General features: G+C 47.3%; 1 protein-coding gene and 1 pseudogene across 4 annotated transcripts; both read right to left on the bottom strand.

Annotated features, from left to right (window-relative positions):
* Window positions 1–265: 265 nt before the first annotated feature.
* On the bottom strand, window positions 266–4,958 carry LOC121434904 (annotated as a pseudogene).
* A 98-nt stretch (window positions 4,959–5,056) lies between these two features.
* On the bottom strand, window positions 5,057–23,107 carry Abhd4 (abhydrolase domain containing 4, N-acyl phospholipase B). 4 transcript variants are annotated; one of them, XM_041634195.1, is made up of 7 exons: window positions 23,089–23,107; window positions 13,725–13,813; window positions 11,850–12,222; window positions 11,536–11,690; window positions 9,633–9,744; window positions 7,053–7,239; window positions 5,057–6,451 (listed from the first exon to the last, which is right to left on the bottom strand). In XM_041634195.1, the coding sequence occupies exons 2-7, from the start codon at window positions 13,762–13,764 to the stop codon at window positions 6,362–6,364; spliced, it is 957 nt and encodes a 318-aa protein (XP_041490129.1). In that variant the 5' UTR covers window positions 13,765–13,813; window positions 23,089–23,107; the 3' UTR covers window positions 5,057–6,361. The 4 variants fall into 4 exon arrangements, with proteins under 4 accessions (XP_041490129.1, XP_041490127.1, XP_041490128.1 ...); XM_041634193.1 differs by lacking the exon at window positions 23,089–23,107 and adding an exon at window positions 16,818–16,881; XM_041634194.1 differs by lacking the exon at window positions 23,089–23,107 and adding an exon at window positions 16,705–16,838.
* Window positions 23,108–23,498: the final 391 nt, after the last annotated feature.

The raw sequence follows: 23,498 nt of genomic DNA, 5'->3' as shown, positions 1-23,498 counted from the left end.
CAACCCCTCCAATACCACTGCTGGTGCCTGCTCTAGGGAAGTAGGCAAGAAAGCAGCCCACTTCTGTTGCTGACTTGTATGACCGAGGTCAGCTGGAAGACCTGGGCAATCTTGGCCACCTGCCCCAGAGGCCTGTGGGAAGAGGACGGGAAGGGGGGGGGGAACGGACGGACAATGGCTTGACTGGCTTAGATCCAAGATGGTGCATTGCTTGCTTGTTGGGTCCCTCGTGAGCTGGGGGACTGTAGTGGGAGCCAGCAACTCCTTAGACTGGAGGCAGAAGCTTCTCCAGAAATTCTTTACAGCTGCCATCTCCTGAACGGGAGCTGTGCATGATAACTGGGTATGTCTTGACCTGGATCCTGGCAGCTGTGACACAAGACTGGAGCCTCTCAGCTGTCAGGGCATCAAACTGAATGGATACCATGGGATCCAGCTCCCCATGGCACTGAAGGATGGCCAGGTCCTTGGCACTTCCATCGGCTGCTTGGGGAAAGTTCCGATGCAAGGCAGCCGACAGCTCAATGCCATGATGCCAGCCAGAGGTGGGGGCAGGTAAGGACTGTGTAGAGGGACAGGGCCCCGCCCTGCGAAAAGCCACCCAGGGCAATTTGATTGGCAGGGATCCCATTCTTCACCTCATGTTCAATCAAAGTCTTGACGTTTTCTGCTGCCTTCTTGATGCCAACTTCATCCTCCGGGGCATCTGGACTCAGTCCCATCAAGTCAAACCAGGGAGGTATCAGTATCTTCATGGTGCACGTCACAGGGTTCCTGGGCGCACGGGGACAGATGCTTTTGACTTGAGGATGGCGGTTGGTGGAGAGTTCGTCAGCCTAGTCTTGCCCTGTGTCTCCAAGTCCATGTAAAAACAAAATAAATAAATAACTGCGGCCGTTTCCCACTCAGTTCCAGATACATTGGTGAGTAGAGGCGCAGACACTTACACTGCAGGGCTTCTGGCTTGTGGGGTCGCACTTCAAGGAGCTTCTGAGACCATTAGGCAATTCTCCCCTTTCTCCCGCACAGACATGCACTCTTCCCTACTTTGAAAAATTTAAGAAAAATACATGATACCTAAACTAACTTTTGTTCAAATTCATCAGAGGTCAATAAGTCTCTGATTTATTGATGAGTTGTGAGCCCTGACAAAAATCCTGTCCCCGAGTTGGGCACGGTAGCGCACACCTGCAGTCCTTGCTACCTTCGTGTCATCAGCTGTATGCTGCAAACACTTCTTTTCCAAAGTCAGGCTCTTCAAACAGAGAAAATGAAACATCAATGCAAGCTGCAACGCCCATTTTTAATCTTTTTCAGCTGTTACTTTGTACAATTTGTTCTCATGTGTGTTAGCTAAAATATGCGGTTGCTGAATTACAATGAATTAGGTCTCGGGACACTCCAGGGAGAAGGGACACCAATTTCTAGTGAGGCAAGGTCTGTAGACTTCAGTCCTTTGGCAAAGCCACCAACCAGGGGTATGGAGTTTTCCTGGGCTAGAGAAGAGAACTCTGTATACCCAGAACCATGAATGGATCGTTAGTGTTCTCTAGGAATGAGTTATTCTCATAGTGTCCAAGGGGCTAGATGGGCATTGATTTTCCTTCTCAGTCTCAGTCGAGTGACCTTTGACAGGATAGCGACAGACTATTATGACAGAGTAATACTGAACTAACACTATGAACAGTTGGACATGGTGGGCACACCTGCATCCTAGCACTCGGGAGGACAAAACAGGAGGATTTAAACTCTAATCTAGTCTGGGCCACACAGCAAGCTCTAGGACAGCCTGGGCTGTACAGTGAGACCTTGACTCAAAAAGCAAAAAATGAGACAAATAAAACCTAAAAATAATTAGAGATGGTTTGTTCCGAGATATTTCACCAGACTTGGGTTGCAGCTCACTTTCAAACTCTCAGGCATCTTGCAGAGTAGACCAGGCTCTTATCAGAGGCCAGAGAGGAAAGAGGAAAGGCAAGGAACCTTTCTACCATATCCATGTGATGGCTGGATTCAGAACCACCAAGAAGACAAACATCTGGGTGTGTCTGTCAATTCCAAAGAGTTCTGACTCAGGTAGGAAGACCCGCCCTGGACGTGAGAGGTTTTGTTCATGAATTGGGATCCCAGGCTGAATGAAAAGGAGAAAGTGAGAGGGGCAACAGTTTCATCTCTGCTTCCTGACTGTGGATGCAATGGCTGATAGCTTCCTGCTGCTGTGTCTTCCCCATCACGAAAGTCTATACCCCACACCCCACTCCTGTCAAAACGATCCTTTAAGTTCCAGTGAATCTGTAATGAGATCTGGTGCCCTCTCTGGCGAGTAGGCATATATGAAGACAGAACACTGTATACATAATAAATAAAAATATTAAAAAAAAGAAAAGAGTAATTAATATCCCAGCCAAGGAAGACTCTGAGAATCCAAAGGTCACAGGATGTCTAAAGTGGCAGACACCATCCACTCATCGCACGCTATTTGGGAACTATGTTGACACTAGTCATATAGGGTCATTTTCTCTGCCTGTGCACACCGGCCACTGTGCTCTTTTTTTTTTAATATTTATTTATTTGCTTATTATGTATACAGTATTCTGTCTGCGTGTATGTCTGCAGGCCAGAAGAGGGCACCAGACCTCATTACAAATGGTTATGAGCCACCATGTGGTTGCCAGGAATTGAACTCAGGACCTTTGGAAGAACAGGCAATGCTCTTAACCACTGAGCCATCTATCCAGCCCCGCCACTGTGCTCTTAAAGTGTAGTGATGTATCAGAGAGCAGAGACGCACTCCTCAGGAGTTTCCCATTCTTTTGACAACGAAATCAGACTTGATTTTGGTCTACCTTGATGAGAAAGTTAAAATACAGCATATTTCCTGGTAGTCCCAGCACCTCTTGTGTCTTCGCAGCACTTTATCTGAGCAAGTTCTCCATACAGACTGCTAGGCCTTTAGAATCCTGAAGGACATGGCAGTGTAAGTCCTTGGAGCCCATCATGAACGGTGCCAATTAGGTAGTCTGTTCACAGTCATTTCCTAGTCCTAGCCCTGGGAATGTGAGGAAGAGTCTTCAGATGGTGTGTGTGTGTGTGTGTGTGTGTGTGTGTGTGTGTGTTTGCACGTGCGTGCAAGGCACATGCCATGACACACATGTGGAGGTCAGAGAAACTTGTGAGAATCAGTTTTCTTCCATCGTGTGGTTTCCAGGAGTGAAACTCAGACTGGAGACACCTTTACTCACTACGCCACATTGCCAGCCCCCTACACATTCTTCGACAGCAGAGGTGGCTCAGTAGGAGCACTTGCCCCTGCAAGCCTGACGACTTCCGGAGTTTGATCTCTGGGACCCACATAAAGGTGGAAGAGAACCAACTCCACATGTGCTGTGTGCCATGTGCCCCCTTCCATTGTTCCTCCTACCCCCTTTTTTTTTCCAGAGACAGAACGAACACATTCTTTACACAGCCATGGATCTGTGTGAGCGGGTTCATGGCAACCTCCTCAAATGCATCCCAGAACCAGTGGGCTCTCTCTCTCTCACAGTGTCCTCTCCCGCCTGCCACCCTCCACTCAGGCTCAGCTGCCATCACTTCTGCAACAGGCTCCCTGTAACACTCATTACTTTTCCAGTTACAGTTTTAAATTACTTTACTTAAAAATTGGTTAAGTGTCTCTCTCCACGGAGACTGCGATTTCTCATCAAGGAAGAGAGCATGTCTTTCATTTTTTTGGAGTCCTTGTCCCTTGTGAGTAACCATGTGGTTGTTGGGAATTGAACTCAGGACCTTTGGAAGAGCACGCGGTGCTCTTAACCATGGAGCCATCTCTCCAGCTGACATGTGTATAGTAGTGCTCAAATATGTCCACTGTACAACCACCTCCAGCAAAGATGGCATTTGTGTCTGTTTGTCCATGAGTTCAGCATGTATCAGTTGCAGTTGGAGCTGGCATTCTGGGCTGACTTAGCAAGCAAGTGCAGGTACTGTTGGCGATGACTGAACATTGTTTTGATTATCTGGCATATCTTGCTTCTTTGCCTTGATGAAAGCCAACATATATTATGGAAATATGTACCAAATGTGTCCCTTGTCCTTACACAGCTTCCGTCTAGGGGAGAAACACGGATATTAAACAAAGCCTTGAGCTTTTTTCAGAGATTTTAAAATCTATGTGTATGCGTGTGGCTGTGTGACGTATGCATCCACAGGGGCTAGAGCATACCCTGGATGCCTTGAAACTGCCGTTACAAGTGTGTGTGACGTATGCATCCACAGGGGCTAGAGCATACCCTGGATGCCTTGAAACTGCCATTACAAGTGTGTGTGAGTTTTTGGAGAACCGAACTTGTTCTCTGCAAGAGCAGCAAGTGCTGTTAGCTGCTGAGCCATTGCTCCATCCCGTGTGTGTGTGTGTGTGTGTGTGTGTGTGTGTGTGCGCGCGCGTGTGCGCATGCATACGCACATCCATGTGGGCATGTGCATACAAATCACTGCAGAAGCTAGAGTTCCACTTGGGAATGGAGTTCCAACTGGTAGTTGCCAGACAGACATGGGACATGGGTGCTGGGGGCTTAACTTAGGTCTCTGGAAGAGCAGCAAGGGCTCTTAGCCACTAAGCAGCTCTCTTCACTCTCATGTTTACAATTCCAAAGAGGGGCAGTTGAGTCTCAATGCAGACATGCAACAGGAACGTCTAGGTTGGGTGTGGGAAAGGCAGGCTTCTCTGTGTAAGGAAAATGTGAGCTGAGACTCAGAATGGAGAGAAGTTGGGAAGTAGGGTTGTGAAGGCCTAGACCTAGGTTGACGGGACTGACCGGGGACAAGTACGCACCCAGCACCTCACAGTTCTCCTGCTGACTGGGGTTGAAGCCAGCTGTGCTCTGGCCTAAGCCCCCTTCCGTCAGGAGCAGGCTGTCTGAGACAGTCTGTGGGAGACAGCAGCGCATGAATGGTACCATTTTGGCTTCATTCTCTTGTTTGGGGACTACACAGACTGCTGCAAGGCAGGGCCGCCCAGTGGTCTTGTTGGACCAATATTAAACAGTATCACAGCAAATAGGTTTTACTCTTCTTTATTAATTTAGAAAAAGAGCCCGAGGCAGCTGGACCAGCAGTACAAAGCACCAGGGGTTAATACTATTCTGGTGAAAGGGTTGGCTTTATAAAAGAGAAGGAGAGGCAGGAACTGCCCTGCTTCTGGGGCCAGGCCCAGCCTAGCACCCAAAGCCTTAGAGCAGGATCTGGAATGAGATCCATGGGAGAGGGCCGATGGGTAATTCTGAAGCAGAGTGAGTTGGAGACCATGGTGACAGATGGCAGGCATAGAGGGTCAGGCAGTGAGAAGCATTTTGTGGCTGATGAGGACAGAGAACTGCTGGCTTAAAGCTCCTCCGTGAGCCATGGGCAGGAGCTCTCAGGGGACCTCAGCTCTGGGGCTAGGTAGAAAATGCTGCAGATACTTGTGGACTTCGTGAGTCCAGACACGACTCCAGGGCAGAAGGGCCTTTCCCCTTCTCCACCAGGAGCCATCTTTTCTCTATACTACACATGGGGCTTTAGGGCCCAAGGCACAGGAGAGGCTTAAAGCCTCACAGTGGGAGGAGGAAGGGGAAAGAGTCTCAAGTGTCCCAACTTAGGAAACCAGGATTGAGACACAGCTCAAGATAACAGTGTGCCTGTATAACAGGTTAGAGTATGGAGCAAGATTAGTTTTGAACCAGCTCCACAGCAGAGGTGTTTGCATGGACCCTTGGTGAATGAAGCTTACACTATGTGCTGGAAGCCAGCAGACCTGGGCTATATACCCAGTTCTGCTAGAACCCAGCATGCAGAGCTGTGTTCCATCCTGCCCTGATGTGGTCCATCCTTCCTCTTCTGCCAATGAGGTCATGGAAGGGTCTGTGCAGGTGAGCAGAGCTGCCCTTGGTGGGTAGGCGGGAACTGGGTTTAGATGCAGGCATGGAGTGATGGAGAAGGAAGAAGTTCCTGCATGGAACCTACTCTCTGACACATTCCCAAACTAGAAAGGCTGCAGGGAGCCCCCCTCTGTCCAGAGGAAGGGCACGGCTCATGCAATCTCCTCATAATCACCACTTGGTAACACTTGGCGTGGAGAGAGTGGGTGGCACTAGGCAACCCTTTATGCTCTTCCCCAGAGTGGGAAGTTCAAGGCCTCTTGTGGATTCTGCCTCTTGCCCTCAGCATGGGATCAAAAGTGCTCATTTTCACTGTGGTCCTATCTCGGGAACAGCCCGACTCTGCCTGGCTGGCACGTGTTAGTTGGTAAGGAAAGGACAGAGGTTCTGACTAGGACAGGGAGGTGGCAGCAACTCTGGCTTCTTCCTCTTTTTCTCAGAGCAGTTCAGTCGACCGAGTTACAGATCTCTTCTACCACAGCGTTGAAGATGTGTGGCTGGTCGGCATAGACGTGGTGCGATGCCCCCTCGATCTCCTGTGGACATGACAGTGGGCTCAGCTCTCAAGTCCCAGCACTGGGAAGTGGTCTTACCAGTTCTTCTCCCACCCTTCCCTCAAATCTTGCTGGCCTGCTGCGCTTCACTCTTCTCAGAAGCAAGACCCTGCCTTTTCTCTGAACACTGCGCACTCCTTGGTGCAGTGACTGTCAAAAGCCCATTTTATTTTAGGGCGACATCCCCTGTGTCTTTCCTGCTCAGAAGCCCAACCGCTCATCTGTTTTGTTTTATGCACCTCCTAGGGAAGGGGGAGGGGTGCAGGAGGCAAGTGTGGCGGGAAGGCTTTCACTGCAACCTCCGCTACACAGCCTGCTGCTCACTGCTGTGGTTTAGGAGGGACGATGGGGAGTCTGGAGGTCTGGAATGGAAGCACATGCCTGGCTGCTCACTGGGAGCCTGTCTTTTACCTGAACTGGACTGCACAGGAAAGGAAATTCCTAACTCTCTAGCAGGGGGCTGGGGAGGGGCAAGCTTTCAAAGCCAGTGCTCCATCTCATCTGTATATTTTTGTTCTGGTTTTGATCACCCTCTGTCACCCACTGTCCGCTGCAACTCCCACCCCTTGGCACGTCAACCTACCAGGTCCCGGACATAGGAATCCGGCCTTTGCATCTTCACCTTTTTCCCTGTGCTGGTATCTATCCAGGTGTTAGCCCCATAGATCATGGTGATGGGCACATCTTTTCGAATTAAGTGAATTCGCTCCAACATGGGGCGCCGGGCCCAGCCAAAGGACTCCATCATGGCTTTGAATGCCGTTTCCCCACTGAGGGAACAAAACAGTGAGATGATTGACATATAAACAAACCCCGAAGCAGAAAATGTCAACTTGCTGCTTTTCAGAGGCTGGGCTGGAACTTACTGTCTTTATAATCTTCTCATAGCCAGTGCCGGCTCATTAAATATTGACGAGATTAGGAGATGAGTGACACACCTCAGGGCATGATGTGAAAACCCCCATGGCATAGGGAGCTGTTCAAGAACACACTGAGTATTTATGTAATATATATTTACACCTGGGCTGGGTGAAGGGACACAGGAATGGGACAGGTGCTGGGCCTACCCTGCTTGGAGTTAGCACTGTTGCTTACATCTTTGGAAGGTGGTGGCTAAATAATCTGAAGACTATGCTTTAACTCAAAATGTCCTAAGGATGATGATGATGATGATGATTATCACTATTATCCCCGAGACAGGGTTTCTCTGTATAACAGCTCTGGCTATCCTGGAACTAGCTCTTGTAGACGAGGCTGGCCTCGAACTCACAAAGATCCACCTGTCTCTACCTCCCAAGTGCTGAGATTAAAGGCGTGCCCACCAACGCCCCAATGTTCTAAGGACTATTAAAAGGGGTTGGAGGTACAGAACATGGATAAGGGGCTTAGCTGCTGAGGAGACAGAGGGAGAGTTCACTAGAAGTGAGCCCTGAGGAGTGAGCGTTAGACAGAGAAGGATGTGCTAAAGACACTCGGGGATGAAGAATGAAAACGCACCAGACTTTTGAGACTGGGGATCAGCAGCTGCTCCTAGAGGGACACCACAAATGTGAATTCAATCTCCCTATCAGGTTTATGTGAGGCTGGGACAGGAGCCAACTTTCTGACTAGCTTGTAGCTTTTTGTGGGAGGTAGGGAGGATGAGGACAGTGCTCCCTCCTGGGCTCTGCCTGTTCGGTGTAGTTACATTTCTGGTTTCCTTTGCACCTCGGGATGAATTCTGTCTGTACCAGCAGAAGCAGAGAACATCTTAGGAGACATGGTACCACGGACTCTGCAGTCTGTCAGATATGCATTTAAATCGTGTCTTCTTAGCAAATCGTGTAACCAGAACATACCTCAGTTTTCTCATATACAAACTGGAGGGAACTATGCCCACTTTCTCAGGACAAGATGAAAAGAATGAAGATATATACAGAGCTCCCAAGTCTAGGTGGATGAAGAAGGCACTATTCAAACATTTTCCCTTGGGCCAGAGTCATGTTTTCCAAAGAACTGATGAGAATTACTGAAAATCTGTCAACTAGAATAAAAGTGCTTGGTGCTATAAAATGTCTGGAGGGAGAGAAAGAGAGCTGGCCACCAGACGGGGCTGATGATGAGCCCATGGGGACTGAGAGGAATCCAAGAGCAGGAAGCTGGGGTGTCCACTTTAACTGCTGAGGTTCCTATGGCGCATTGTTTAGCTGGGACCCTGCTACTAGTCATAATCACATGCAATACTGGCTCCCACGCTGTATCGAGACTAATGCTCACAGTATGGCTGAAAGGTTGAGCCTCACCTCCCTCACAACATTGGGGTCACGGTGACTTGGACAGGCTTGGAAAGAGGTGGGTAGTTGTCTATGGCTCCTGCAAGGTCAGGGTGAGTGCTACCAGTGTGCCCTGCTGGTATCAGCATCTCACAGAGCCTGGCTGTGGGAGATTACTTTCTTGGCTCTGTCCTGGCTGTCAGTGCTCCCAAACCTGCAGGTCAGCAGCTTTTGGAGCTTGTCTGTGAGTAGTCAGAGATGAGAGCCTCTCAGTTCTCTGAACACATCCATACTTTTAAAAGAGTAGAAGGATTTTCATGCCCATTCTAAGCTATTTCGAGGTGTATATAACTGAAATAAATGCATATTCTTTCTATGTCTATATTCCAGACATGTATTTTATAGATACGTCATGTGTATTTATACAAAGGGACACATTCTAGGAGTCTCTCTGAAACAATGTTACATGAAATATTAAACTGAAAATGAGGAAACTTGGAAATTGAAGATCGTGGATATTCAAAGCTGTTTCTTTCTCTATTTGCCTTAAAAACAAGCAAAAACCACATTTGCCTATAAAATCAAACCAAAACCCAACAATAAAATTTCTTTAAAAAAATTAGTTTTTCAGTTAAAAACTGCCTTTTAAATGTTTTCCATACTATTTCTCATCAGGCCAGTTGCTGACTCCTAGGGAAGCCATGAGGTCTGTAGAGAGGGACAGCTTCTTTAATTAAATCTATTATCTTCTATACCTTCAGTGGCCACCCCTAGGGAACTCTCTGGAAATGATCAAGCCTGCTGGTGCTCACGTTCCCCTGAGTCAGAGTTTTATGGAAGAAGACTAAATCACAAAACTCTGCAGCTCTTTAAGCCGCCCGCCCTGGGCTGGTCCTGGGAGCCGCCCTCACCTGGGATTCTGTGCATTGCAGTGGTAGATATATTCCGAGATGGTATCGTCCTCAAAGAAGTCTGCAAACTTGCGCTTGAAATCAGGACGGAATCTCTGCACCAGCCCAGGTCCTGGGAAAGGATTGAAGAAACAACAGCATGATGCTGGGAGCATGGCATGTGCCTGCAATTCCAGCGCTCAGCAAGCCGAGGCAGGAGAACTATTTCAAGTTTAAGGTCAATCAGGGGATCCAGTGAGACCCTATTTAAGCCCCTACCAAAGAACAACATCAACAATCACCCAAATCCAAACCACGCAAAAAAACGGAGTGGCCAGTGTGGGTGGTGGTGCTGGGGACAGAGAATAAACTCCTGCCTGCTCATGTTTAAACAACCTGAACCAAATTTATCTAAGCATTTGGTTCCTTTATGCATTTAACATGGCAGTGGCAAGGGTGAAGAAGCCTGCTGGGAAGAAACAGACGACTTCAAACGTCAGAGCTGACTGCTGCTCACCAGTGAGATTAGACACAGCCTAACCCCCAGGAGCCAGGCGATTTCACTTCAGTAAATCCCAAGGCTTTCCCTACAGGTCCACAGGTTCTGTGAGTGTCTGCAGTTAAGAGAATTTTCATTTCCAGTCTGAGGTGTGTCCCCCTCTTCCCCGGCCTCATGGGAACCCTGATAGTTTTTTATTCTTCTGAAGGTAGCGGATGAAACTCCTATTTCCGAGCACTCTCTCACTTTCAGGCTGTAACAGAATACATGGAGAGTGACCTTAATGGCACCGCTGGCCCAGGCTCGGGACACCGCGCCTCTCATCACAGTGCACATGTACGCCATCGGTATATGCGGGCAGACTGGGGGACTGGACCTATTGGCCGCTTTCTCTGCCCTGCAGGTCTTTTGTCTGTGAGAGGTGTCTGGGGAAGAACTGGGAATATAGCCACAAGCCCTCTCTGACACAATCCCATGGCTGCCAGGCAGCCAGCCAACACAGTAGCTGAGGCCCTGAATGAACCTGGCCTGATCCAAGGCCAGGAAAGGGGAGAATGGTTAGAGCAGGAAGGATGGCAGGGGTGCCTGCTGGAGCCACTTGGACTAAGGTCAGCCCTCTGCCTGCCTGCTCCCCTTTGGCACCCGTGTCCCTTGTTTGCCCCTCTTCTTCCAGAACTCCTGTGCTACCTTCTACATCAGGGCTCATTTTCCACTCTTCCTTAGGAGCCATTCTGTTTCAGCCACTGCAACTAGCGACTACTGGACATTTCTATACAAAAATAAGCTATCGGTACAAAACAGGGTCACCAATCTTTTCAATAAAAGGAATCTTTTTACTTCACCAGTGTAAAAAGCTCCTCAAAGGGAAGCACGTGGGCAGTGTGAGATGAGACTGGAGCCTCTGACAGACGCGCTACAGTGTGGCCTGCTGTCTCTTTTGCATAGAGAACCTTCTGACAGCTACTCAATGCTAAGAAACCCAGAGCGGAGATGTGTTTCTAGAGCAGTGCGTGCATGGTTCAGAGTGACTTGTCTGCACTGTGCTACGTTAGAAGCTGAGGTTCAGAGCCCTCCTTGCTGTAGGAACGGGACTGAGTGATAGTTACTGCAGACAGGTGGTCATATAAACTCACAGCAGAGAAACAGAGAAGCCACACGCCATAGCCCCTTCCTTTCTTTGGGATCTGCCGACACATAAGGCGGTCATTCTGTTCTCTCTGCTGATACAGATGGAGGGAAAATATGACAACCATCTGAAGGCTCCAATAAAGAAATGCTGTCCTGATGATCGTGTTAAGTGACAATGCCAGGTCAGGCTCTGTTTTATGAACATGTGAGGATGGCAGGAGACCAGGTGCACCAAGGCAGTGGTAAATGGGGTGGCCTCAGGTTAAAGATAGAGTTCTTCTCCTGGAGGTGACTCACCCCAAGGCCCAGCCACTCGAAGAACAGCCAGTGGATTGGAACGCCCCAGGACAGATGCCACAGCCTTGACCCAGGTTGGAGGTGCACGGATCTCACTGGGGTCAGTTGGTCGTAGGGGAAAGCCCCATGGGTCCACCAGAATAAGGTGTTTAACTCTACATTAAGAGAAGAAACAAACAGAGGGTACACTGTGTTTGCCTGGAGGTCTCATGCCTCTTAAACTGCTGGGAAGTGAGTTTTAGTGGAAATCAGTATTGGAATGCGCCTGGTAAGGCACGGAGTCAGTCATGAGGGGCGAGGGTAGTTCATATTACCTCTCAGGATACTTGATAGAGTAGGAAGTGGCCAGGAATCCCCCCAAACTGTGCCCCAGGAGGATCATGGTGGGGATTCCCATCGTCTCCCGCCATGTCTCTATTGAGGTCACAAACTCATCTTCAGCTCCTTCTGGGTCCCTTGGGAATGTTGGCCTTGAGCTTCTCCCAAAGCCAAGCAGATCAAAGGTATGGAGAGTGCGGCGGGTACTCAGCGAATCCATGTTGAGGATCCAGAGGCCCACGCCGCCCCCAAAGCCATGTACCATCACCAGAGGGGTGCGATCCTTTTGCTCTGGGCTCACAGTCACCGTCCAGATCTTGTTCTGGTTTGGGAGGGAAACATAACGGGCCAGGAACTTGTTCTGGAGACCTGGGAAGGGAAGAATTCCAGGGTAAACCGACAAGCCAGTAGGCTGAAGCCCTCTGTGGCTGTTGCTTCAGTTCTTGCCTCTACACTCCCGTCCTGTAATCTGTGAGCCACAGAAACTTTTCCTCCCCAGGTTTGATTTGGTCACTGTTTTATCTCAGAAACAAAAAGTGACCATCAACAGCTCCCGTCTATCTCCAGCCTCCTTAGACCGGCTTTAGCCTGAACCCTAGGTTAGTAGGACAAGCCCCTTCCCCAGGCCTGTCTTCAGATCTGATCCAGTCCCTTGGCTTCTACCTTTGATTTGATGTGTAAGTCCTGGACTTTTCTTTACCAAGAATCTCGCTGATTCCATTCAGAAAGAACTCCCTGCTCTTGATGTCTTTAGTGATTTCTATCCACTGACTCCGATCCTTAGCCCTAAATCCCCAGCTGTTCTTGTAGTATGGGGAACCGAGAATGATATCTTCCCAATGACAGCAATTTTATACAGTCATTTAAAAAGACTTAATAAGTAGCAGGGTAAGTTTTCTTTTATACTTCATAAACTAATGAATTCAAATCTAAGGGAAATGTGCAGACCATTTGGTCCGTAGGCTATAAGAGGGATCAAGATGCTGTGCCCAACTCCCTTTGGGTCCCTGATGTCAAACAATCCTTGGACTCGTTGTTCTTGAATTTGCATGTGTTTGGAGAAGACAGAGAACTGTGGTCTAGCTGGGTAGAGTGGTGATGGGAGTGGGTTGAGCCAAGGGCTTATTCCTCTTAGACACTGAGGTGGGGCAGTGTTTTTCTTCTTGCTAGTGTGCCAACAGTCATATGGAAGAGCTTCCTGGGTGAATCAGACGCATCTGGATGGAGGCTTGAGAGCCGTGGTTCCTTTCAGGCCAGAGACAGTAGCTCCACCTGGGCGGAACAGCAGGGTTGGGCATGATGGGGTGGGGTTATGGGGAGATATGAGCCTGGGGTCTTGCTGGAACCAAAGGCTAGTGCTGCTCATGGGTCACCTTCTTCAATATTGCTCACGCAATCTGGTCTGTGTGAACTCCAAATAACTGTGGTAACCAGGCAGCTGGTAGGTTACATCTAGTAGAAGGCAGGAAATAGCAATATTAGAAAAAACAGGATTGCTGACACTCAAGTAGGAAGGTGGTGAATTAAAATGTGCTTAGTTATGTGTTTAGGAGAGAGGGAAGAAAATGAAGAGATAGGGAAAAGATGAAGGGGCGAAGTATCTGTGTGCATTAATGCACACTGGAATGTATAGGGCCTAAGATGAAACTGGAGGATGTGGAAGGGGTTACCACAGGGCTAGGGAGTTGAGGGACCACTGTTATGAAATACTGTGTCCTCTGTCTGCCCCTCCCCTCAAACTACCGATTTTCTTTCCTCTGGCCCATACACTGCTCATCAGGAATCGGTGGGCTCAGTGGACCCAGCTTGGAGAAGATCTTGTATCTTTTCCAGACATTTAAAGGGAGGTGCAAACTGTTTCCTCTACTTACACTGGAGGATCCTGGCTTCCACATTCTTCAGCTGAGACATGGAAGTGGGGCGCCAAGTGGGGAGCCAGCTACTCAGCCAGCCCTGAGGCCTACGAGACAGAGAGGCACTTGTTGGCCACACTGAAAAGTTCCCAGTCTTGCTGATAGCTCCATGAGTTATCAGGGTACAAGGTGTTTCCCAGCCATAGGAGGCCTACTCCTCATGGCCTTCAGCGTCGGCAATGCCCTAGCAGGCCCATATACTGTTATTTTTCCTTGGCAAATGGCTATTGACAACAATGGCCCTTGATAGATATTACAACACCATGTGCACAAAACGACTTTTTCCCATCTATTGTCTTCCTGGAGTGTCACAATTCCCCGTTGATAGTGGTTATCATAATTTATGTTCAAGGAGATTTCAAAGGGAGAGGGAGTGACTTTAATATTTCCATTATTTCTGTCACCCCCAGAACTAGCTGTTCTTTTAGGGGAGGACAGACAAGTTCCCATGCCATCTGTTATCTTACACGCTTCTGGAAGTATGGGCCGCTGTTAGTCCCTGATTGCGAAACCCATCAGCTCTGAACTTGGAGCTGGGGTAGGCAGGGAGCAGGGGAGGGCTATCTGGGTTCATGTCCTACTGTCCACCAAGAGACACAGGTGACTCTGGCCTACTTCTTCAGGTTGTAAAGTGAGAAGAAAGCTTACCTATGTCCTAGAGTAAAAGTGGTAACTCATCCTGCTTTCTCCTTCACACCCAGTGACTAAGCCATTGAGGTTACAAGCTCCAGTTTTGGAGTGAATAGAACTCCTGGCTCTGAATTACAGACCTGCCACTGATAAATAGACTGGCTCTGAGGTCCAGATAGGAAAGGAACCTTGTCAAGTACCTGCCACAAACTGAACTGCTCAGTGAATCACAGTTTCTACTCTACTTCCCCTATCTTTCATGTTATTCCTCTTTTTGTGAACTCTGCCTAGGTGAAGGCTATAGGATGGTTGCCAGAAGCTGCAGCAAGGGCTTGTGGGTATGAGCACGAGAAGGCTCACAAGGCCACCCTGTGGAAGAACCATCCCAGCTACTTGTAGCATATACAGTGCCTCCCCCCCCCCCCCCCGAACATCACGGGAAGCACAGATGCTACATTAGGGTGTTTTCTGGAAAATCACCTAGTTCAGCCTCTGCTTCTCAGGTGAGCAAGCTAATTCCCAGAGAGGTCACCAGCAAGTTAGAAAAAGAATGCCTCCTCTGTGGAGCTTCTAGTCCCAGCTTTTTGAGGCACAACTGAACATTGCAGTATATAACCACAATTTATTTGTATCTATTTTCTGAAGGGAATGCGGTCTAAAGCCAGAAACTAGAGTTCTAATCCCAGCAAGGCCACTTAGCAGCAGCGAGACAGTGACACATTAGCTTTCTGTGTCAGCTTCTTCAGCCGCAAATGGGAGGTAATTGTATCTACCTCACAAGTTTCTAAAGAAATCTGTGAGTTAACATCTAGAGCATATAGAACAAGGCTTAGAACTTAATAAACCCCTCAGCCGATCATTACCTGTATAGATTACTATTTTTAGGTAGCTGTTCTCAATGAAAGTGTGAGGTTTGAAAGAAACCTAGTGTTGGTGTGGGAGTGGTATATAAACGGCTTCCATCATATGAAAGCTGACAGTCTCAACCAATCTAATCCTAGGGACACCCAGGACCCTTTTAACCATCTACCAGAATGCCCTGTTGGACTGAAGCACCAGGACCAGGACCACAGCTCTTGACCAGTCTCGAAATAGAAACTTGCTCTTTGCACTGTAGAGACTATAACCAGTCAGATCACGGCACCGGAAGCCCACATATCTCTGAAACTGCCTACAAGAGCTCATGGGAAATGCTCTCCTCCAGTGTGCTCCACAGTCCTGAAAGGGGCGGGGGTGGGGAGTACTGGGTATGTGTACACCTTTGCCTTTCTTCTCCAGACACTGATCCAGACAGAGAACAGGCCCTTGTCTTGTCTCACTGTGCGCTAGTGCTATCAGGGAGGAAAGGGCTGAGATGGGAAAGTGAGGCCAACTGCACAGAGCCCCTTCCTGGCCCGGGGAGTGCCTCATCCTCATGGGGAAACAGAGCAGTTCTGTGCTGAAACCTGTTCTAGACCCCTGGAATTTTGAGCAAGCCTCTAAGTTTCTGTGGGCACCAGCATCTTCTGATTTATTTGTTAAACAGAGCTGAATGACCTGCATCTTTTCTGGCTCTAGTGCTGTTTCCCCGGAGTCTCTGTAGGCATCGTAAATTTCCTCTTAGAAAGCAATACTCTCCTGAGAAGTTCCTTCAAGTCCCCAACGCTATTATTTTTACTATTGTTACAAAGTTAATTCCTTCTGCCAAAAGGACAAATATTAGGTCAAGGGAAGGCCTTGTTCCCATGAAACCCTTGGAGCTGAGTCATTCTCCAAGTAACTTTTTCCTGGTCCTGTTAGACCGTCATCACACCACCCACAGGTGGCATCCCAAACTTGATGTCCTTGGGTGAGCGGTACCCTCCCCCCACCCTCAATCTAACAAACATAATTCTGAACCCACTGCAGTAAGCATGTGTTTATAATGATTAAAAACATCATCAATTAGGATTGCAAGCAGAACGTGTCAAGGCGGTCAAGGGCTAAAAGAACTTGCAAGCCAGGTCCACACTAATCCCAGCGCGGAGGGGACTTCTCCCTCCCACTCCTTCTCCTTCAAGGCCTTTCACACCCACGACTTTGGTCCCGGGGCAAGTCTCCACAAGCATCCGGCTGCTGCCCCCACGTCCGCGTCTCTCAAGCTTGCTTTGGGGGCGGGAAGAGCAAGCTTATCCACTGCACATTACCACCAATCAAACTGCGCTACCAAGGGTGCTCGCGAAGACTAAGTGGAAAGTCATACTCCCCAGGCTGCACACAAGCTCAACCCTTAGCGCTCCCCCAGCTCCGCAGCCTCCTTAGCGTACCCCATCCCTCCCTGGAAGCCAACCTGAAAAGGAAAGACGGGAAAGTCTGAAGCTGTCTGCAACCACAGACAGTCCCCGGATCCTGACCCGGACAGACAGACAGAGATAGAAAGAGAAACGGACAGGAGTAACTCACTGCTGCTCCAGATCATCAGCCATAGTAAACAAGCCCTGCCGGGTCGAGCTGAGCCAGCCCATCCCTCCGCCTGACGCCAGAACCAGCTGACCCAGAGAAGTATCGGATAACAAAGGGGGCGGAGCCGGAGGCGGGGCCTGGGCCGCTAGTGGGGTTCATGAACCTGCGCCCCGTCCCACCGGCCAGCACCACTCCTGGGCTGGAACCTGTGGCGTACTTCCTTCTGTTTGCTCCCGCTGGCCTGCGTCCGGGCTGAACATTAGGGTCTCGCAAAAGTAGGATCCTAATCCTTATCACCCACCTTTGGGGGACAGCAAGGGAGACAGGTTTAGAACTCCCTGTTCCTCACTGAAATGCCATCCGCCCCGCCTCCATCTCTCCCACAATTAAAGAGTGGAAGGAACTGCCTTGACTCTGTCTCACACTCCGGAGCTTCCCTCTATGGCTCAGGTCCCTGACGCTTCACCTGCCTTTCCTAGTTCGTCTGTTAAAATGGTTTAGATGTTCGTGGAAACATCATAGGTTGCCCCCTAAAAGGGGGCCTTGGATATTGTAACCCAAGATTTTCAGATTTCAAAAACACAAAACCAAAATGCCTAGTTAAAATTGAATTTGAGACAGAAAGCAATTTTTAAAACTAAGTATGCTCCATGCAGTATTTGGGACATCCTGTATTTACAGCTCTAAGCAGACCTGTGACATCTGTCAAGATAAGTAAGCATTCCTCTGCTCTGGGGATGTCTGTCTCCAACCTAGTTTCCAAGGAAAAATAGCTCCATCCTGCTCCCAGAGGAGGACCAGCTAAAGAACTAACATTAAGGCTGGGCATGCTTCATGTATGTGGGTGTAGGATACAGAATATTAGATGTGACGACTTATCTGACCCCAAAAGCTCTGAGCACATTTCAGGTGGGTTCTGCGGAGGAGTTCAAATCTTGAAGCTGGCTGCAGAACTCACCTGAACTGGCAAAGGGGGTGTGATATCACTAGAGCTGCTCCATTTCAGATTATCCACTCCATTAGCTTAAAACCACACTTCAGGAAAGAGAAATTTACAAAAATACCTTTCTTTTTTCCTTTTCCTTCCTACCTCTTTCTGAGATTCTCTCTCTCTCTCTCTCTCTCTCTCTCTCTCTGTGTGTGTGTGTGTGTGTGTGTGTGTGTGTGTGTTATGTGTCCCTCTTGATTTATATATGGGGATGACCTCTACCTTGTGATTCTCCTGTTTCTATCTCTGGAGTGCTGGGATTATGTTCTGTGCTGTCAGGCACGATGGTTCAGGATGGGGGCTGAATCCATGGTTTCCTGCCTTCAAGGCAGGCACTTTGTCTGCTGAGCTATGTTCCAAGTCCTAAAGCATTTTTTCTTTGGTCTTCTTGACAGGCCTAGGAGATTCTGAGAGTTCTTCTTCACTAAAACACAGTAGTGTTAAACTGATCACTATAAGGGTTTAAAGTTTAAGAGAACTGGAATTTTCACTTTTCATTCATTCTTTTAGTGGTCCTAAATTCAGTACATAGAACCATTGGGAAGCCTGCTACCAACTTGGACTTCCAATTCCTCACATCCTAATACAGCTAGTTTGTCTGAGGCTGGAAAGCTGCAAATTTTCCAGAAGCATTAATAATATTCCAGGAGACCTGCTAGCTAGTTAAAAGCCTCTGGTCAGAAATCTGGGCCAAGTTCAAGTTCTTGGCTTTCCCAATTTCCATTTCCTGATCTTGGGCAAGTCATTTTATCAGGTTGCTTCTTCCTCTGAATTGTGCCTCATGAGAATTAGCTAAGATAATTCCAAGAAACATTCAGCAAACTTACTTACTCTAAAAATGTTACATCTTATGTTCAAAGCCAAACATGTTGGCACAAAGAATCCAATGATAAAAAGACAGGAAATGAGCTACTCTGGTGGTCCACACCGACTTCCTTAGGGGGGCTTTGGAAAACTGGTAACTATGTAATCAGAACTTAGAGCATCCCACCCCAACAAAGAGACCTCCGTCTCTCTACCACATGACTGTATTTTCTTCAGAACATCTGAAAGGATCGTGAACATCTATGTTTCTCTCTACTAGAGACTAAGTTTTGTGGGGAGTCTTACCTATCTAGTATTCTGCTTTGCTCTCAGCATCAGATGAGTCAGGGTAGGTGCTTGGTACTTGAATGGCTGGGTGAACAGTTTAGTAAGCGGAAGCATGAATGGTTGTCTACAGAATGAAGGGCTAAGTGCTAGCTAGGGTTGGGGGCTATAATATAAGTGACACTAGATAGAAATCCGGGGTTGTTTTCACAGGATAACTAAAGTGCCCACTTTCCTGATAACCTATAAAATGGGGGTCCTTTTGAGGCAAGGCTGATCATGTGGAACTGAAATGTTCTAGATTTTAGAGTGCATCTCACCACAGCACAGAGAGCATTTGCATTCTGTTTCCACATGTACCACGTAAGCTTTAGCAGAATTTCCTGTTATAATAATTGTTTAGAAGGAAGAAATTTGAATATATGAAAAATGCATTTTGCAATTAAAGTTATCCTTAAGGTATTCCCAGAACTGAGATAACTCAGGATTGGGTGGATCCGCTAAAACTAGATACAATGAAATGGACCTTTGGTACCTATCTAGACAGGCCTCTGGAGAGAAAAATGTATTTTCCCTTCTTATCTCAAGTCAAGACACAAGATGTGCATATATGAAAAAATGCACCCTCCTATCTACAAGATCATGATTTTAAATGTACTATTATTGTCTCTTTAATTTTTAAGAGATTATTTTATGTGTATGCGTGTTTTGCTCAATTGTGCACCACAAGCATGCTTGCTATCCAAGGAAGTCAGAATGCATCTGATTCTCCTGGAACTGGAGGTATGGATGGTTGTTAGCCTCCTTTTTGGTGTTGGGAACCAAACCCAGGTCATCTACAAGAGCAACAAGTCCTCTTAACCACTGAGATCTCAGCAGCCCCTTTAATATATTCTTTAGGGACAGAAACTAATTGGTTAACCATGGATAAGCTGGTTAAGCCCAGCCCTGGAAGGAATGAATCATTCCTTCAAATGGGTGCTGCTGACTTTTGAATGAACAAGGTGAGTCTTAGATTAAACAAAGGGATTGGTGAGTAAAACAGCTTCAATGTCCTCTGTCCAGTGATAGCATATGTGGCTTAATATGTGAGGTAGGTACACATGAGAGTGGATGCTCACACTGGCCAAAACACCATGTCAGATTTCCCTAGAGCTGGAGTTACAGGCATTTATGAGCTACCTGACCTGGGTACTGGGAACTGAACTCAGGTCCTCTATAAGAGCAGCAGGCACTCCTAACTGCTGAGCCACCAATCCCACCTTTGGCTTAGTTTCAAATGAACACAAACCACACATTTTCTTTGGTTACTCCTAGCTATATTTCTATTGCCCGGGTAGCCACATGTGTCTAGCTGTCCCCACGCTGATTGCACAGGCCAATTTAATTTCATTAAAGGAAATTCTCCTGGACAGGGTAGTGCTGCTTAGCATGGTGTTTTCAGATACCTCTTGTAGGGAGCTCAACAATTCTTAGTAATCCTCTTCCCTGGGTAAATGATACTCTCGTAAAGGAAAATATGACAAATTCTTTTTTGTTGCCAGAGAAGACAAGATTGAAGTGCTCTCAGTGTGTGTGTGTGTGTGTGTGTGTGTGTGTGTTTGTGTGTTTGTGGTTTTTCGAGACAAGGTTTCTCTGTGTACGACTAGTTCAGTTTATAGACCAGGTTGGCCTATAACTCACTGAGATTCACCTGCCTCTGCCTCCCAAGTGCTGGGATTACAGGTGTGCACCACCACCACCCGGCAAGACTGAAGCTTTTATGGGACTCCCCAAAGAGCTAGGAAAGAAGGAAAGCAGAGAAGGATTCCGAGTTGCTATATTGCAGGGATGATGGGATAAAGGGATACAGGTTCACTAGAGACATTTGTTGCTTGACTAGAACTTGGATAGAAAACACCATAGTGGAGAAAAACTCACTTTGTGTTGATTGAAATTTGATTCTGCTATAATTTTCTTTTTGAAAAGAATCCTGTGCTGGAGGTATGGGTCAGAGGTCCAGTATTTGCTTAGCATGCTAGATACCCAGAAAGATGTAACATATAGGCAGCATGCTTTATTTGTTGAATTAGAGAACAAGGAAAGAAGGGTCTTGGTCTAATTGGGGCCAAAGTTTAAAAAGTGGATGGTTACATGTGGGAGAGAAGGAAAAGGAGTCAAGGCCAAAGTAAAATACAAAAGGGGAAGAACTGAGTCTCTTCTCCATGGAGAGACTCTCTTTATGAGAGTCTTTTCCTACACAGACTTAGGATTCATGTTTGTCATAGTAGAGAATATAATTTCTTATTATCAGAGGAGGAATGTAAAATCACGGACTTTGCCCAAGGGCACTTTCTTGGCCTTCCACTCTCCCGTATCTTACATTGTTGGGCATCTTAGTCATGAAGCCTCTAAAGTCTTCTCTGATTTCTGACTTAACTTTAAATGCAGTTTCTTTTGCCAGCCGTCTGACTTGCAGTCCTGGTACCACCTTTTGTATGCCCAATTATTGGAGTTCTGCAGTATGGCTAACTTTGAATTATTCGGAGAAACAGAGGAAACAGTTCATAGCAGAATGAATCATAGTTCATAAGAGGAAACATTTTCCGAGCACTTACCATGTGCCATGCACTTTGCTAAATCCTTAATGTTTTACATTATCTCAGTTAATCCCAATACAACATTGTGGGGATCCAGGTATCGTTACTTCCATGTCACAGAAGTGGAAAATGAGCCCTAGGTGTCGTAGTGATGTGTACCTGTAATTTTAACCCTTGGTAAGCAGAGGCAGAAGGATTGTGAGTTTAAATCCACTCTGCTGTATATAGTGAGTTCCAAGCTAGGCTACATAGAGAAACCTTGGCAAAAAGAGGAGGAAAAGGAAACCACAAATGACGCACTAAGTCATCAGGTCGAGATTAGATAATTAGTAGCAGGTGGAATCAAAGTTCAAAAATCATCTTTGTCCAACTCTGGAACTTGCTCTTTTATCTACGGCTCGGCATAGGAACTTTTTACACGTATTAATGTTCTGACTCACACTACTCAAAATCAACATAGTATGATCTCCCCCACTGATAGCTTAGATAAACTCATACACTGAACACCAAATTTTTCTTATAAAGTCAGGTGGCTGAGGAAAATTTTGGGGTCATTCTATTAGAAAGGTTTTGTCGCAGAAATGGCGGGGCTTGTCTCAGTAAGTGATGAGCCAAGCCTTGATTCCGGCCTCCTAGGACATTGCTATGGAGATGTTAATGGTGGTAGCTGAGCAGGAACAGAGGGCACAACACTGCTGGAAGAGGCTGAGTGATCATGGTACGGAAACTTCTTAAGGGATTCATAATTAGATGATTAAAAGCAGCCACTTGGCCCCTCTGTTCTTAGGTTGAAAACCAGAGGCGTCTGCTCTCCTACTTGTGACGAGACAGTGAGAAAAGTGCAATTGCAGATAGATGTATGTCATATTATGTGGAAGAGGAACCAGTCTGGCCCTTCTTCCTTCCTCTACCCTCTGTACAGTAACACAAGGGCACTGAGGCTAAATTTTTAAGCAGTGTAAGCTCCTCGTTTATGAATATGGATTTACCTCTTCTAACAGACTAAGATTTCCCAAGGACACAGACGGTTCCCTGGAACCTACGCAAGGGCCTTTACTTACACCATAGGATTGTGGTGCTGAGTGTTTCCAGGCTACATACAAATAACAAGTCGCAGCAAGGGAATGCTGTTCAGTTGCCGTTTTAGAACTTTTGCCCATTTATCTAGCTAGCACTGTTGAAAGTGAGACTTAAACACTGAAACCAAGTACCTAATTATGTGCGGGTAGACTTTGCAACCGAAAGGTGAGAGATACTATGTTTTGAAGGTCTGGTTTTTGTGAACTTGTAAGGCAATGCAAAGCAGAAGGCTGAGCTTAAGTTTTCTTAAAACCTCAAACTTTCATATCGTTTTCTATAAAAGGATTCCGAGAGGGTCAGGTTGAACGAGACGTGCTCCTGCGAGCCTTTCGACGTTGACATCTTGGGATATTACAATAGATATGTCAGTTTGGTACGAATTGCTGCTGATTCAGACCTTACACTCTACATCCAAGTGATTACCTCCCTTTTTAGACAATGTCTGTGTTTGATTAACCCGAATGTCCCTACAACTTAACCACAAGTTATAGGTCCTTGTTGGTAGCCAACAAACGTTTGTCGAATGAATGAATACCTGCTGGCTTAGGTTCTTCGTAGGGCCAGATCCGGCCTTCCAGTTCAGGATCCTGTAGAGGTCAACCCTCACCCGCCAGTGTAAACTGGCGCTTGCCCCGGATATACATAGTTCTCAATGCGAAGGAGCTTGACTTCTCTAACGATCTGTCATAGGCCTCTGCAGACAGAGCGTTTAAGGGAATTAGGGCCAGGCAGGTTGGATCCCTAGACCGCCAGCTTGGTCTCTAAGCAGAGTCCCACGTTTAACCACTGAGGACATGGGATCAAAGAGAGCCGGAACTTTCTGGTAAGCTATGTTGTCCGCGGTAAAACCTTTCCCCCTGTTCCTGTAACAAATCTCGTCGCCAGAACAACAGTGGGCGTCAACAAACGCAGGGCGGAAGTAAGGGTATAGTACACGTCTCCTGC

The sequence above is a fragment of the Microtus oregoni genome, unplaced genomic scaffold (genome assembly GCF_018167655.1).
Source record: "Microtus oregoni isolate MIOR12 unplaced genomic scaffold, Mior012 000045F_ref0000178, whole genome shotgun sequence".
Classification (NCBI taxonomy): Eukaryota; Metazoa; Chordata; class Mammalia; order Rodentia; family Cricetidae; genus Microtus; species Microtus oregoni.
The sequence above is the reverse complement of the archived record's forward strand: the minus strand, read 5'-3'. Positions and strand labels throughout refer to the sequence as shown.